The sequence below is a fragment of the Tachyglossus aculeatus genome, chromosome Y4, assembly GCF_015852505.1.
Source record: "Tachyglossus aculeatus isolate mTacAcu1 chromosome Y4, mTacAcu1.pri, whole genome shotgun sequence".
In the NCBI taxonomy this organism is placed as follows: Eukaryota; Metazoa; Chordata; class Mammalia; order Monotremata; family Tachyglossidae; genus Tachyglossus; species Tachyglossus aculeatus.
Window position 1 is genome coordinate 6871764 of NC_052096.1, and position 15785 is coordinate 6887548.

The following is a 15785-nucleotide window of genomic DNA, read 5'->3' on the forward strand; positions in this document are numbered from 1 at the left end:
CGGAAGCTGACGGCCGAGCAGAGGAAGGTGAAGAAGGTGAAGAAGCTGAAGGAAGACGTCTCCCAGGGGGTGCACATAGCCGTGTACAGGTGGGCGCGGGCCGGGTCCCGCCGGCGTGGATGGAACTCGGCACCCCGGGGAGTCGTAGGGACGGAGCCCCCCGGGAGCGGCCCCGGCCCGGAGGGAGACCGGGGTAACCGTTCTCCCAAATAGTAATACTGATGATGGTATTTGTTCAGCGCTTACTATGTGCTAAGCACCGTTCTAAGCGCTCCAGGGGGAGATGAGGTCGTCGGGTTGTCCCACGGGGGGCTTCCCATTTTCCAGATGAGGCTCCGAGAACTTAATAATAATAATGATGGCATTTATTAAGCGCTTACTATGTGCCAAGCACCATTCTAAGCACTGGGGGGGTTACAAGGTCGTCAGGTTGTCCCACGTGGGGCTCCCAGTCTTCATCCCCATTTTCCAGATGAGGCTCAGAGAACTTAATAATAATAATGATGGCATTTATTAAGCGTTTACTATGTGCTAAGCACTGTTCTAAGCGCTAGGGGGGATACAAGGTCGTCAGGTTGTCCCACGTGGGGCTCACAGTCTTCACCCCCATTTTCCAGATGGCTCCGAGAAAATAATAAAAATAATAATGATGATGGCATTTATTAAGCACTTACTATGTGCAAAGCACTGTTTTAAGTGCTGGGGGGGATACAAGGTCGTCAGGTTGTCCCACGTGGGGCTCCCAGTCTTCATCCCCATTTTCCAGATGAGGTCACTGAGGCTCGGAGAACTTAATAATAATAATGATGGCATTTATTAAGCGCTTACTATGTGCCAAGCACTGTTCTAAGCACTGGGGAGGTTAAAAGGTGATCAGGTTGTCCCACGGGGGGCTCCCAGTCTTCATCCCCATTTTCCAGATGAGGGAACTGAGGCCCAGAGAAATGATGGGATTCGCCCAAAATCACACAGGTGACAAGTGGCGGAGTGGGATTAGAACACATGCCCAAATCTGCCCTCCTTTCATTCATTCATTCATTCATTCATTCATTCATTCGATCATATTTATTGAGTGCTTGTGGAGCGCTGGACTAAGCGCTTGGGAAGTCCAAGTCGGCAACATCTAGAGGCGATTCCTACCCCACAACAGGCTCATGGTCTAGAAGGGGGAGGCGGACAACAAAACAAAACATGTGGACGGGTGTCAAGTCGTCAGAACAAACAGAATTAAAGCTATATTCATTCATTCATTCATTCAATTGTATTTATTGAGCACTTACTGTGTGCAGAGCACTGGACTAAACGCTTGGGAAGTCCCAAGTTGGCAACAGATAGAGACGGTCCCCACCCAACGACGAGCTCACAGTCTAGAAGGGGGAGACAGACAACGAACAGTGCCCCAGCGCTTAAAACAGTGCTTTGCACATAGTAAGCGCTTAATAAATGCCATCATTATTAGTATTATTATTATTAACAAAACATTCGATGGTATTTATTGAGCGCTTGCGGAGTGCTGGACTAAGCGCTTGGGAAGTCCAAGTCGGCAACATAGAGACGATTCCTACCCCACAACGGGCTCACGGTCTAGAAGGGGGAGACAGACAACAAAACAAAACATGTGGACAGGTGTCAAGTCGTCAGAACAAATAGAATTATAGCTATATTCAGTCATTCATTCAATCGTATTTATTGAGCACTTATTGTGTGCAGAGCACTGGACTAAGCGCTCGGGAAGTCCCAAGTTGGCAACAGATAGAGACGGTCCCCACCCAACGACGGGCTCACAGTCTAGAAGGGGGAGACAGACAACGAACAGTGCCCCAGTGCTTAAAACAGTGCTTTGCACATAGTAAGTGCCTAATAAATGCCATCATCATTATTATTATTATTATTATTATTATTATTATTATTAACAAAACATTCGATCGTATTTATTGAGCGCTTGCGGAGCGCTGGACTAAGCGCTTGGGAAGTCCAAGTCGGCAACATCTAGAGACGATTCCTGCCCCAAAACGGGCTCACGGTCTAGAAGGGAGAGGTGGACAACGAAACGAAACATGTGGACGGGTGTCAAGTCGTCAGAACAAATAGAATTATAGCTATATTCAGTCATTCATTCAGTCATATTTATTGAGCGCTTACTGTGTGCAGAGCACTGGACTAAGCGCTCGGGAAGTCCCAAGTTGGCAACAGATAGAGACGGTCCCCACCCAACGACGGGCTCACAGTCTAGAAGGGGGAGACAGACAACGAACAGTGCCCCAGCGCTTAGAACAGTGCTTTGCACATAGTAAGCGCCTAATAAATGCCATCATTATTATTATTATTATTATTAACAAAACATTCGGTCGTATTTATTGAGCGCTTGTGGAGCGCTGGACTAAGCGCTTGGGAAGTCCAAGTCGGCAACATATAGAGATGATTCCTACCCCACAACGGGCTCACGGTCTAGAAGGGGGAGGCGGACGACGAAACAAAACATGTGGACTGGTGTCAAGTCGGCAGAACAAATATAGAATTATAGCTATATTCATTCATTCAGCCGTATTTATTGAGCGCTTACTGTGTGCTGAGCACTGGACTAAGCGCTTGGGAAGTCCCAAGTTGGCAACAGATAGAGATGGTCCCCACCCAACGACAGGCTCACAGTCTAGAAGGGGGAGACAGACAACGAACAGTGCTCCAGCACTTAGAACAGTGCTTTGCACATAGTGCGCGCCTAATAAATGCCATCATTATTATTATTAACAAAACATTCGGTCGTATTTATTGAGCGCTTGCGGAGCGCTGGACTAAGCGCTTGGGAAGTCCAAGTCGGCAACATCTAGAGACGATTCCTACCCCGCAACGGGCTCACGGTCTAGAAGGGGGAGGCGGACGACGAAACAAAACGTGGACGGGTGTCAAGTCGTCAGAACAAATAGAATTATAGCTACATTCATTCAGTCATTCAGTCGTATTTATTGAGCGCTTACTGTGTGCAGAGCACTGGACTAAGCGCTTGGGAAGTCCCAAGTTGGCAACAGATAGAGACGGTCCCCACCCAACGACGGGCTCACGGTCTAGAAGGGGGAGACAGACAACGAACAGTGCCCCAGCGCTTAGAACAGTGCTTTGCACATAGTAAGCGCCTAATAAATGCCATCATCATCATCATTATTATTATTATTAACAAAACATTTGGTCGTATTTATTGAGCGCCTGCGGAGCGCTGGACTAAGCGCTTGGGAAGTCCAAGTCGGCAACATCTAGAGGCGATTCCTACCCCACAACGGGGCTGTGGACTGTGAGCCCCTTCTCGACCGTGAGCCCGCTGTGGGGTAGGGACCATCTCTAGATGTTGCCAACTTGGACTTCCCAAGCGCTTAGTCCGGTAAGCGCTCAATAAAGACGACTGATTGATTGATGGATTGATTAGAAGGGGGAGGCAATAAATACGACTGATTGATTAGAAGGGGGAGGCGGACGATGAAACAAAACACGTGGAGAGGTGTCGCGCCCTTGGACGTCAGGGGTCAATCAATCAATCGTATTTATTGAGCGCTCACTGTGTGCAGAGCACTGGACTAAGCGCTTGGGAAGGACAAGATGGCAACATATAGAGACGGTCGGGGTGAGGGGACGCCCCCCACCCCCGCCGCCCCTCTTCTTCCTCCTCCTCCGTGCCCCCTTCGGGGGCGGTGACCGTCTTATGGTTATGGTTATATGGTTATGGTTATGGTTATAAGCGGTGACCGGCTTATGGTTGTACATATTTATTACTCTATTTATTTATTTATTTATTTATTTTACTTGTACATTTCTATCCTATTTATTTTATTTTGTTGGTACGTTTGGTTCTGTTCTCTGTCTCCCCCTTTTAGACTGTGAGCCCACTGCTGGGTAGGGACTGTCTCTATGTGTTGCCAATTTGTACTTCCCAAGTGCTCTGCACATAGTAAGCGCTCAATAAATACGATTGATTGATTGATTGATTGATTCTCGACGCCCCCGTCCCCAGGGTCCGGAACCTGAGCAACCCGGCCAAGAAATTCAAGATCGAGGCCAACGCCGGCCAGCTGTACCTGTCGGGCGTCGTGGTGCTGCACAAGGACGTCAACGTGGTGGTGGTGGAGGGAGGTGAGAGGCCACCCTCCGCGGCGGGGAGCGGGTCGCGGGCCGGAGACGGGCCCCCACCTAACCGACGGGCCCTCCTCGCGTCCCCCCACCCCAGGTCCCAAGGCCCAGAAGAAGTTCAAGCGACTCATGCTGCACCGGATCAAGTGGGATGAGCAGACGCCCAACACCAAGGGGGACGGTGAGTGGGGCCGGGGGCCGAAAACGCACCGGGGAAAGCCCCCGCGGGGGCCGGGGGTTGCCCGCGGGCCCCCTCGCCCCACCGTTGACCACCCCCGGCCGGGCCGCTCAGCCACGTGGAAGATGATGGTGATAGAGAAGCAGCGTGGCTCAGTGGAATAATAATAATGATGGCATTTATTAAGCCCTTACTATGTCGTCCCCACCGTTGACCCTCCCACCCCCAGTGGGGCCGCTCAGCCACGTGGAAGATGATGGTGATAGAGAAGCAGCGTGGCTCAGTGGAATAATAATAATGATGGCATTTATTAAGCGCTTACTATGTGCTTAATGCCATCAGCGCTTACTGTGTGCTTAATGCCATCATCATAATGATCATGATGGCGTTTATTAGGTGATTACTACGTGCTTAATGCCATCATCATCATCATAATGATGATGATGGCATTTATTAAGCACTTACTGTATGCTTAATGCCATCATCATAAGGATCATGATGGCATTTAGTAAGTACTTATTATGTGCTTAATGCCATCATCATCATCATAATGATCATGATGGCATTTATTAAGCACTTACTATGTGCTTAATGCCATCATCATAATGATCATGATGGCATTTATTAAGCGCTTACTATGTGCTTAATGCCATCATCATAATGATCGTGATGGCATTTATTAAGTACTTACTATGTGCTTAATGCCATCATCATCATCGTAATGATCATGATGGCATTTATTAAGCGCTTACTATGCGCTTAATGCCATCATCATAATGATCATGATGGCATTTATTAAGCGCTTACTATGTGCTTAATGCCATCATCATAATGATCATGATGGCATTTAGTAAGTACTTACTATGTGCTTAATGCCATCATCATCATCATAATGATCCTGATGGCATTTATTAAGCACTTACTATGTGCTTAATGCCATCATCATAATGATCATGATGGCATTTATTAAGCGCTTACTATGTGCTTAATGCCATCATAATAATAATGATAATGATGGCATTTAGTAAGCGCTTACTGTGTGCTTAATGCCATCATCATAATAATGATAATGATGGCATTTAGTAAGCGCTTACTGTGTGCTTGATGCCATCATCATAATGATGATGATGGCATTTATTAAGTACTTACTATGTGCTTAGTGCCATCATCATCATCGTAATGATCATGATGGCATTTATTAAGCGCTTACTATGTGCTTAATGCCATCATCATAATGATCATGATGGCATTTATTAAGTACTTACTATGTGCTTAATGCCATCATCATCATAATGATCATGATGGCGTTTATTAAGCGCTTACTATGTGCTTAATGCCATCATCATAATGATCATGATGGCATTTATTAAGCACTTACTATGTGCTTAATGCCATCATCATCATCATAATGATCATGACGGCATTTATTAAGCGCTTACTATGTGCTTAATGCCATCATCATCATAATAATGATAATGACGGCATTTACTAAGCACTTACTATGTGCTTAATGCCATCATCATCATCATCATAATGATCATGATGGCATTTATTAAGCGCTTACTATGTGCTTAATGCCATCATCATCATCATAAGAATGATAATGATGGCATTTATTAAGTGCTTACTATGTGATTAATGCCATCATCATCATAATAACGATAATGATGGCATTTAGTAAGTGCTTACTATGTGCTCAATGCCATCATAATAATAACGGTAATGATGGCATTTAGTAAGCGCTTACTATGTGCTCAATGGCATCATAATAATAATGGTAATGATGGCATTTATTAAGCGCTTACTATGTGCTCAATGCCATCATAATAATAATGGTAATGATGGCATTTATTAAGTGCTTACTATGTGCTTAATGCCATCATCATCATAATGATGATGATGGCATTTAGTAAGCACTTATTATGTGCTTAATGCCATCATCACAATAATAATAATAATGATAATGATGGCATTTTGTAAGTTCTTTGTGCTTAATGCCATCATCATAATAATACTGATAATGATGGCATTTAGTAAGCACTTACTATGTGCTTAATGCCATCATCACAATAATAATAATACTGATAATGATGGCATTTAGTAAGTGCTTACTATGTGCTTAAATGCCATCATCATAATAATAATAATAATAATGGTAATGATGGCATTTATTAAGCGCTTACTATGTGCCTAATGCCATTATCATTATCATAGTAATACTGATAATGATGGCATTTATTAAGCTCTTACTATGTGCTTAATGCCATCATCATCATCATAATAATGGTAAGGATGGCATTTATTAAGCACTTACTATGTGCTTAATGCCATCATCATCATCATCATAATGATAATGATGATGGCATTTATTAAGCGCTTACTATGTGCTTAATGCCATCATCACAATAACAATGATCATGATGGCATTTATTTAATTCTTACTATGTGCTTAATGCCATCATAATATAATAATAACAATGGCATTTATTAAGCACTTACTATGTGCAAAGCACTGTCCTAAGCGCCGGGGAGGTTACAAGGTGATCAGGTTGTCCCACGGGGGGCTCACAGTCTTAATCCCCATTTTACAGATGAGGTCACTGAGGCACGGAGAAGTGAAGCGATTTGGGTGTCATCTGCGTAGAGACGCAGCGCATCTTAGAGAAGCCGCGCGGCTCAGTGGAAAGAGCCCGGGCTTGGGAGTCCGAGGTCGTGGGTTCTAATTCCGCCTCTGCCACTTGTCAGCTGGGTGACTTTGCGCAAGTCGCTTCACTTCTCTGGGCCTCAGTTCCCTCATCTGGAAAATGGGGATGAAGACTGTGAGCCCCGCATGGGACAACCTGATGGCCTTGTATCGCCCCCAGCGCTTAGAACAGTGCTTTGCATGTAGTAAGCGCTTAATAAATGCCATCATTAGTATTATGATGATGATGATGGCATTATGATGATGATGATGGCATTAAGCACATAGTACTTAATAAATGCCATCATGCCATCATTAGTATTATGATGATGATGATGGCATTATGATGATGATGATCAATCAATCAATCAATCAATCGTATTTATTGAGTGCTTACTATGTGCAGAGCACTGTACTAAGCGCTTGGGAAGTACAAATTGGCATCACATAGAGACAGTCCCTACCCAACAGTGGGCTCACAGTCTAAAAGGGGGAGACAGAGAACAGAACCAAACATACCAACAAAATAAAATAAGTAGGATAGAAATGTACAAGTAAAATAAATAAATAAATAAATAAATAGAGTAATAAATATGTACAACCGTATATACATATATACAGGTGCTGTGGGGAAGGGAAGGAGGTAAGACGGGGGGATGGAGAGGGGGACGAGGGGGAGAGGAAAGAAGGGGCTCAGTCTGGGAAGGCCTCCTGGAGGAGGTGAGCTCTCAGTAGGGCCTTGAAGGGAGGCAGAGAGCTAGCGCGGCGGATGGGCAGAGGGATTGGGGGCATTCCGGGCCCGGGGGAGGACGTGGGCCGGGGGTCGATGGCGGGACAGGCGAGAGCGAGGTACAGTGAGGAGATTAGTGGAGGAGGAGCGGAGGGCGCGGGCTGGGCAGTAGAAGGAGAGAAGGGAGGTGAGGTAGGAGGGGGCGAGGGGATGGATGGACAGCCTTGAAGCCCAGGGTGAGGAGTTTCTGCCTGATGCGCAGATTGATCGGTAGCCATTGGAGGTTTTTGAGGAGGGGAGTGATATGTCCAGAGCGTTTCTGGACAAAGATAATCCGGGCGGCAGCATGAAGTATGGATTGAAGTGGAGAGAGACACGAGGATGGGAGATCAGAGAGAAGGCTGGTGCAGTAGTCCAGACGGGATAGGATGAGAGCTTGAATGAGCAGGGTAGCGGTTTGGATGGAGAGGAAATGGCGGATCTTGGCAATGTTGCGGAGCTGAGACCGGCAGGTTTTGGTGACGGCTCGGATGTGAGGGGTGAATGAGAGAGCGGAGTCGAGGATGACACCAAGGTTGCGGGCTTGTGAGACGGGAAGGATGGTAGTGCCGTCAACAGAGATGGGAAAGTCAGGGAGAGGACAAGGTTTGGGAGGGAAGACAAGGAGCTCAGTCTTCGACATGTTGAGCTTTAGGTGGCGGGCGGACATCCAGATGGAGATGTCCTGAAGGCAGGAGGAGATGCGAGCCCGGAGGGAGGGGGAGAGAGCAGGGGCGGAGATGGAGATCTGGGTGTCATCAGCGTAGAGATGATAGTTGAAGCCGTGGGAGCGAATGAGGTCACCAAGGGAGTGAGTGTAGATTGAGAACAGAAGGGGACCAAGCACTGAACCTTGGGGAACCCCCACAGTAAGAGGATGGGAGGGGGAGGAGGAGCCTGCAAAAGAGACTGAGAAAGAACGACCGGAGAGATAAGAGGAGAACCAGGAGAGGACGGAGTCTGTGAAGCCGAGGTCAGATAGCGTGTGGAGGAGAAGGGGGTGGTCCACAGTGTCAAAGGCAGCTGAGAGGTCGAGGAGGATTAGGACAGAGTATGAGCCGTTGGATTTGGCAAGCAGGAGGTCATTGGTGACCTTTGAGAGCGCAGTTTCCGTGGAATGAAGGGGACGGAAGCCAGACTGGAGGGGGTCGAGGAGAGAGTTGGTGTTGAGGAATTCTAGGCAGCGCGTGTAGACAACTCGTTCAAGGATGATGATGGCATTATGATGATGATGATGGCATTAAGCACATAGTAAGCGCTTAATAAATGCCATCATTAGTATTATTATTATAATCAAGCACTGTTCTAAGCACTGGGGGCAATACAAGGCTATCAGGTTGTCCCACGCGGGGCTCCCAGTCTTCATCCCCATTATCCAGATGAGGTCACTGAGGCCCAGAGAAGTGAAGCGACTTGCGCAAAGTCACCCAGCTGACAAGTGGCGGAGGCGGGATTAGAACCCACGACCTCGGACTCCCAAAGCCCGGGCTCTTTCCACTGAGCCACGCTGCGTCTCTGTAGTAGTGGTATTCAGAGGGGCTTTGGGAGTCAGAGGACATGGGTTCTAATCCCGCCTCCGCCACTTGTCTGCTGGGTGACCTTGGGCGAGCCCCTTCAATCAATCAATCATATTTATTGAGCGCTTACTGTGGCAGAGCACTGTACTGAGCGCTTGGGAAGTACAAGTCGGCCCTTCTTCACTTCTCCGGGCCTCAGTGACCTCATCTGGAAAATGGGGATAAAGACCGTGACCACCCCCCAAAAGTGGGACGGCCCGATTACCTTGTATTCCCCCCAGCGCTTAGAACAGTGCTTGGCACAGAGTAAGCGCTTAACAAATACCGTCGTTATTATTATTATTATTTGAGAACCCACTAGGTGCAATAGGGTCCACGGAGCCCTTGGGAAGAGCAGAAGGGACGTCCAAACTGCTCCCTGTCCACCCGAGACTTTTTTGCGTTTTAAATGGCATTTATTCAGTCAGTCCTATTTACTGAGTGCTTGCTGTGTGCAGAACACTGTACTGAGCGCTGGAGAGAGGACAGTATCACAGTGGAAAAGACACTTTCCCTGCCCACAACAAGCTTACCGTCTGGAGGGGCTATCTGTTAGCAACTTAACAGTCAGAAGGACCTGCAGGCATTCCCGTTTGCCGACTTGGACTTCCCAAGAGCTTAGTACAGTGCTCTGCACATAGTAAGCGCTCAATAAATACGATTGATGACGATGATGATGATGCACACAGTAAGCGCTCAATAAATACGACTGAATAAATGAATCCCGGCTTCGCCCCTCGCCTGCTGGGTGACCTTGGGCAAATGGCTTGACTTCTCCGGGCCTCAGTGACCTCATCTGTCAAATGGGGACAAAGACCGTGAGCCCCACGGGGGACAACCTGATCACCTTGTATCCCCCCCAGCGCTCAGAGCGGTGCTTGGCACGTAGTGAGCGCTTCCCACCGTTATTATCATTGTGATCGTTGGCGCTTATTGAGCGCTTACTGCAGCGTGGCTCAGTGGACAGAGCCCGGGCTTTGGAGTCAGAGGTCATGGGTTCAAATCCCGGCTCCGCCAGCTGTCAGCTGGGTGACTTTGGGCAGGTCGCTTCACCTCTCTGTGCCTCAGTTCCCTCATCTGTCAAATGGGGATGAAGACTGGGAGCCCCCGGTGGGACAACCTGATTACCTTGTAGCCTCCCCAGCGCTTAGAACAGTGCTTGGCACATAGTAAATTACTCTATTTATTTATTTATTTTACTTGTACATATCTGTCCTATTTATTTTATTTTGTTAGTATGTTTGGTTTTGCTCTCCGTCTCCCCCTTTTAGACTGTGAGTCCACTGTTGGGTAGGGACCGTCTCTCTGTGTTGCCAATTTGTACTTCCCAAGCGCTTAGTACAGTGCTCTGCACATAGTAAGCGCTCAATAAATACGATTGATGATGATGATGATGATGATAAGCGCTGAATAAATGCCATCGTTATTATTATTATCATTCTGCGCGCTTGGGGAGAGGGCGATACAAGAGGGATTAGCGGCCGCGGCCCCCGCCCACCTGGTCTGTCAAATTCATTCATTCAGGCGTATTTATTGAGCGCTTACTGTGTGCAGAGCACTGTACTAAGCGCTTGGGAAGTCCCTAGAGGGACGGTCCCTACCCAACAACGGGCTCACTGGAGATTAAGACTGTGAGCCCGCCGTGGGACGGGGATCGTGTCCAGTCTTATTTGCTTGTGTCCAGCCGAGCGCTTCGCACAGTGCCTGCCGCAAATTAAGCGCTTAACAAATACCATCATAATTATCATATAATAATAATAATAATGGTATTTGTTATTTTCCCATATAGTAATAATAATAATAATAATGGCATTTATTAAGCGCTTACTATGTGCAGAGCACTGTTCTAAGCGCTGAAGCAACTACAGTGATGATCATATAATAATAATAATGGTATTTGTTATTTTCCCACATAGTAATAATAATAATAATGGCGTTTATTAAGCGCTTACTATGTGCAGAGCACTGTTCTAAGCGCTGAAGCAACTACAGTGATAATGATCATATAATAATAATAATGGTATTTGTTATTTTCCCATATAGTAATAATAATAATAATAATGGCATTTATTAAGCACTTACTATGTGCAGAGCACTGTTCTAAGCGATGAAGCTACTACAATGATAATGATCATATAATAATAATAATGGTATTTGTTATTTTCCCATATAGTAATAATAATAATAATGGCATTTATTAAGCGCGTGCTATGTGCAAAGCACTGTTCTAAGCGCTGAAGCAACTACAATGATAATGATCATATAATAATAATAATGGTCTTTGTTATTTTCCCATATAGTAATAATAATAATAATGGCATTTATTAAGCACTTACTATGTGCAGAGCACTGTTCTAAGCGATGAAGCTACTACAATGATAATGATCATATAATAATAATAATGGTATTTGTTATTTTCCCATATAGTAGTAATAATAATAATGGCATTTATTAAGCACTTACTATGTGCAGAGCACTGTTCTAAGCGCTGAAGCAACTACAATGATAATGATCATATAAAAATAATAATGGTATTTGTTATTTTCCCATATAGTAATAATAATAATAACGGCATTTATTAAGCGCTTACTATGTGCAGAGCACTGTTCTAAGCGCTGAAGCAACTACAATGATAATGATCATATAAAAATAATAATGGTCTTTGTTATTTTCCCATATAGTAATAATAATAATAACGGCATTTATTAAGCGCTTACTATGTGCAGAGCACTGTTCTAAGCGCTGAAGCAACTACAATGATAATGATCATATAAAAATAATAATGGTATTTGTTATTTTCCCATATAGTAATAATAATAATAATGGCATTTATTAAGCGCTTACTATGTGCAGAGCACTGTTCTAAGCGCTGAAGCAACTACAATGATAATGATCATATAAAAATAATAATGGTCTTTGTTATTTTCCCATATAGTAATAATAATAATAATGGCATTTATTAAGCGCTTACTATGTGCAGAGCACTGTTCTAAGCGCTGAAGCAACTACAATGATAATGATCATATAAAAATAATAATGGTCTTTGTTATTTTCCCATATAGTAATAATAATGATAATGGCATTTATTAAGCGCTTACTATGTGCAGAGCACTGTTCTAAGCGCTGAAGCAACTACAATGATAATGATCATATAAAAATCATAACGGTCTTTGTTATTTTCCCATATAGTAATAATAATGATAATGGCATTTATTAAGCGCTTACTATGTGCAGAGCACTGTTCTAAGCGCTGAAGCAACTACAATGATAATGATCATATAATAGTAATAACGGTCTTTGTTATTGTCATCATCATCATCAGTCGTATTTATTGAGCGCCTCCTGTGTGCAGAGCACTGGACTAAGCGCTTGGGAAGTCCAAGTTGGAGTTGGAGACAAGTATATTGTCCCATATAGTAAGCGCTCAGCAACTACCCTTTAAAAAAAAATGGATGTAGAGGTCCAGCAGGTGAGGGATCATGGAGGGAGAGGGGTGGGGGGGGTTTATTGGACGCCCCCCAGTATGTCCGGCGGTGACCGGGCCCGGCTTTGGCTTTTCCAGACGAGGACGAATCCGACGAAGAGTCCGTGAAGAAGACGAACAAATGCGCGTTGGTGTGGGAGGTGAGTGTCGTCCCCGGCTCCGCTCCCGGCCCCTCGGCTCCGAGCCCTCGGGCTGCCCGCCCCGTCATCCTGCTGTCTCCACGGATGACAGAATAGTCATAATAATAATAATGGTATTTATTTTCTTCTTCTTCTTCTTCTTATTATTATTATTAATTATCATTATCAATATTAATAACTACAATAATTTATTATATTATTACATATAATACACACATATTATATTATATATTATATATTATATGTATTTTATCATATATTATATTATATATAATACATAATAACATAATATATTATATGTAATATAATATATGATAAAATACATATAATATATAATATAATATATTATATATTATAGTATAATTAATATTAATAATAATATTATTGATAATAATAATGATGATGATGATGGTGGCATTTCTTGATGATGGTATTAGGTAAGCGCTTACTATGTGCAAAGCACCGTTCTAAGCGCTGGGGAGGTTACAAGGTAATCAGGTTGTCCCATGGGGGGGGCTCACAGTCTCAATCCCCGTTTTACAGATGAAGTAACTGAGGCCCAGAAAAGCGAAGTGACTTGCCCAAAGTCACCCAGCTGACAGTTGGCAGAGCCGGGATTTGAACCCGTGACCTCTGACTCCAAAGCCCCGGGCTCTTTCCACTGAGCCACGCTGCTTCTCCCACTTGTTCAGCGCTTACTATGTGCAAAGCACTGTCCTAAGCGCTGGGGGGGATACAAGGTGATCAGGTGGTCCCACGGGGGGTTCACGGTCTTGCCAACTTGCACTTCCCAAGCGCTTAGTACAGTGCTCTGCACACAGTAAGCGCTCAATAAATATGATTGATTGATCTGCATTTGACAGATGAGGTTACTGAGAGAAGTTAATAATAATAATGATGGCATTTATTAGGTGCTTACTATGTGCAAAGCACTGTCCTAAGCGCTGGGGGGGATACAAGGTGATCAGGTTGTCCCACGGGGGTCACAGTCTTGTCAACTTGCACTTCCCAAGTGCTTAGTCCAGTGCTGTGCACACAGTAAGCGCTCAATAAATACGATTGATTGGTTGATTGATCCGCATTTGACAGGTGAGGTCACTGAGAGAAGTTAAGAATAATAATGATGGCATTTATTAGGCGCTTACTATGTGCCAAGCACTGTTCTAAGCACTCGGGGGGATACAAGGTGATGAGGTTGTCCCTCGGGGCTCACAGTCTTGATCCGCATTTTACAGATAAAGTCACTGAGAGAAGCTAATTATAATAATGATGGCATTTATTAAGCGCTTACTATGTGCAAAGCACTGTTCTAAGCGCTGGGGGGGATACAAGGTGATCAGGTTGTCCCACGGGGGGCTCACGGTCTTCATATTTATTACTCTATTTATTTATTTTACTTGTACATATCTATTCTATTTATTTTATTTTGTTAGTATGTTCGGTTTTGTTGTCTGTCTCCCCCTTCTAGACTGTGAGCCCGCTGTTGGGTAGGGACCGGCTCTCTATGTTGCCAACTTGGACTTCCCAAGCGCTTAGTACAGTGCTCTGCATATCATCATCATCATCATCAATCGTATTTATTGAGCGCTTACTGTGTGCAGAGCACTGGACTAAGCGCTTGGGAAGTCCAAGTTGGCAACATCTAGAGACGGTCCCTACCCACCAGCGGGCTCACAGTCTAAAGGAAATCAATCAATCAATCAATCGTATTGATTGAGCGCTTACTGTGTGCAGAGCACTGGACTAAATGCTTGGGAAGTCCAAGTTGGCAACATCTAGAGACAGTCCCTACCCAACAGTGGGCTCACAGTCTAAAGGAAATCAATCAATCAATCAATCGTATTTATTGAGTGCTTACTGTGTGCAGAGCACTGGACTAAGCGCTTGGGAAGTCCAAGTTGGCAACATATAGAGACAGTCCCTACCCAACAATGGGCTCACAGTCTAAAGAAAATCAATCAATCAATCAATCGTATTTATTGAGCGCTTACTGTGTGCAGAGCACTGGACTGAGCGCTTGGGAAGTCCAAGTTGGCAACATATAGAGACAGTCCCTACCCAACAGTGGGCTCACAGTCTAAAGGAAATCAGTCGTATTTATTGAGCGCTTACTGTGTGCAGAGCACTGGACTAAGCGCTTGAGAAGTCCAAGTTGGCAACATCTAGAGACGGTCCCTACCCAACAGTGGGCTCACAATCTAAAGGAAATCAATCAATCGTATTTATTGAGCGCTTACTGTGTGCAGAGCACTGGACTAAGCGCTTGGGAAGTCCAAGTTGGCAACACATGGAGATGGTCCCTACCCAACAGTGGGCTCACAATCCAAAGGAAATCAATCAATCGTATTTATTGAGCGCTTACTGTGTGCAGAGCACTGGACCAAACGCTTGGGAAGTCCAAGTTGGCAACATACGGAGACGGTCCCTCCCCAACCGTGGGCTCACGGGCTTTGGAGTCAGAGGGGTCCTGGGTTCGAACCCCAGCTCTGCCAACTGCCCAGCCACGCCGCGTCTCCCAAGTAGGCGCCTACCGGACTCCCGCGTTAACGGAGTGGCTTGCCTCGCCAGGGCACGGCCAAGGAGCGGAGCTTCGGGGAGATGAAGTTCAAGCAGTGCCCCACGGAGAACATGGCCCGGGAGCACTTCAAGAAGCACGGGGCCGAGCACTACTGGGATCTGGCCCTGAGCGAGTCCGTGCTCGAGTCCACGGACTGACCTCCGCCTCCGGGCCGCTCTTCCTCCTCCTCCTCCTCCTCCTCCTCCTCCCGTCCCCGGGGAGGAGCGCGTGGGCTCGCGTGCGAAGGCGACCCCGGATTTCGGCCCGCCGCGCGTGCGGGCGATTAAAGAGTTATTTTTCAA

The 15785-nt window shown here is 45.5% G+C and overlaps 1 protein-coding gene across 3 annotated transcripts in view; it reads left to right on the forward strand.

The window, feature by feature from the left end:
* Positions 1-15785, forward strand: part of PRPF3 (pre-mRNA processing factor 3) — a 47580-nt gene extending 31795 nt beyond the window's left edge. For all 3 annotated transcript variants that reach the window (XM_038768929.1, XM_038768930.1, XM_038768931.1), the window contains exons 11-15: positions 1-89; positions 4001-4119; positions 4214-4297; positions 12865-12926; positions 15495-15785. The exon at positions 1-89 is cut by the window's left edge and continues 25 nt beyond it. In XM_038768929.1, coding sequence (XP_038624857.1) covers positions 1-89; positions 4001-4119; positions 4214-4297; positions 12865-12926; positions 15495-15641 — 501 coding nt within the window. In that variant the 3' untranslated portion in view covers positions 15642-15785. The remainder of the gene's footprint in view (positions 90-4000; positions 4120-4213; positions 4298-12864; positions 12927-15494) is intronic.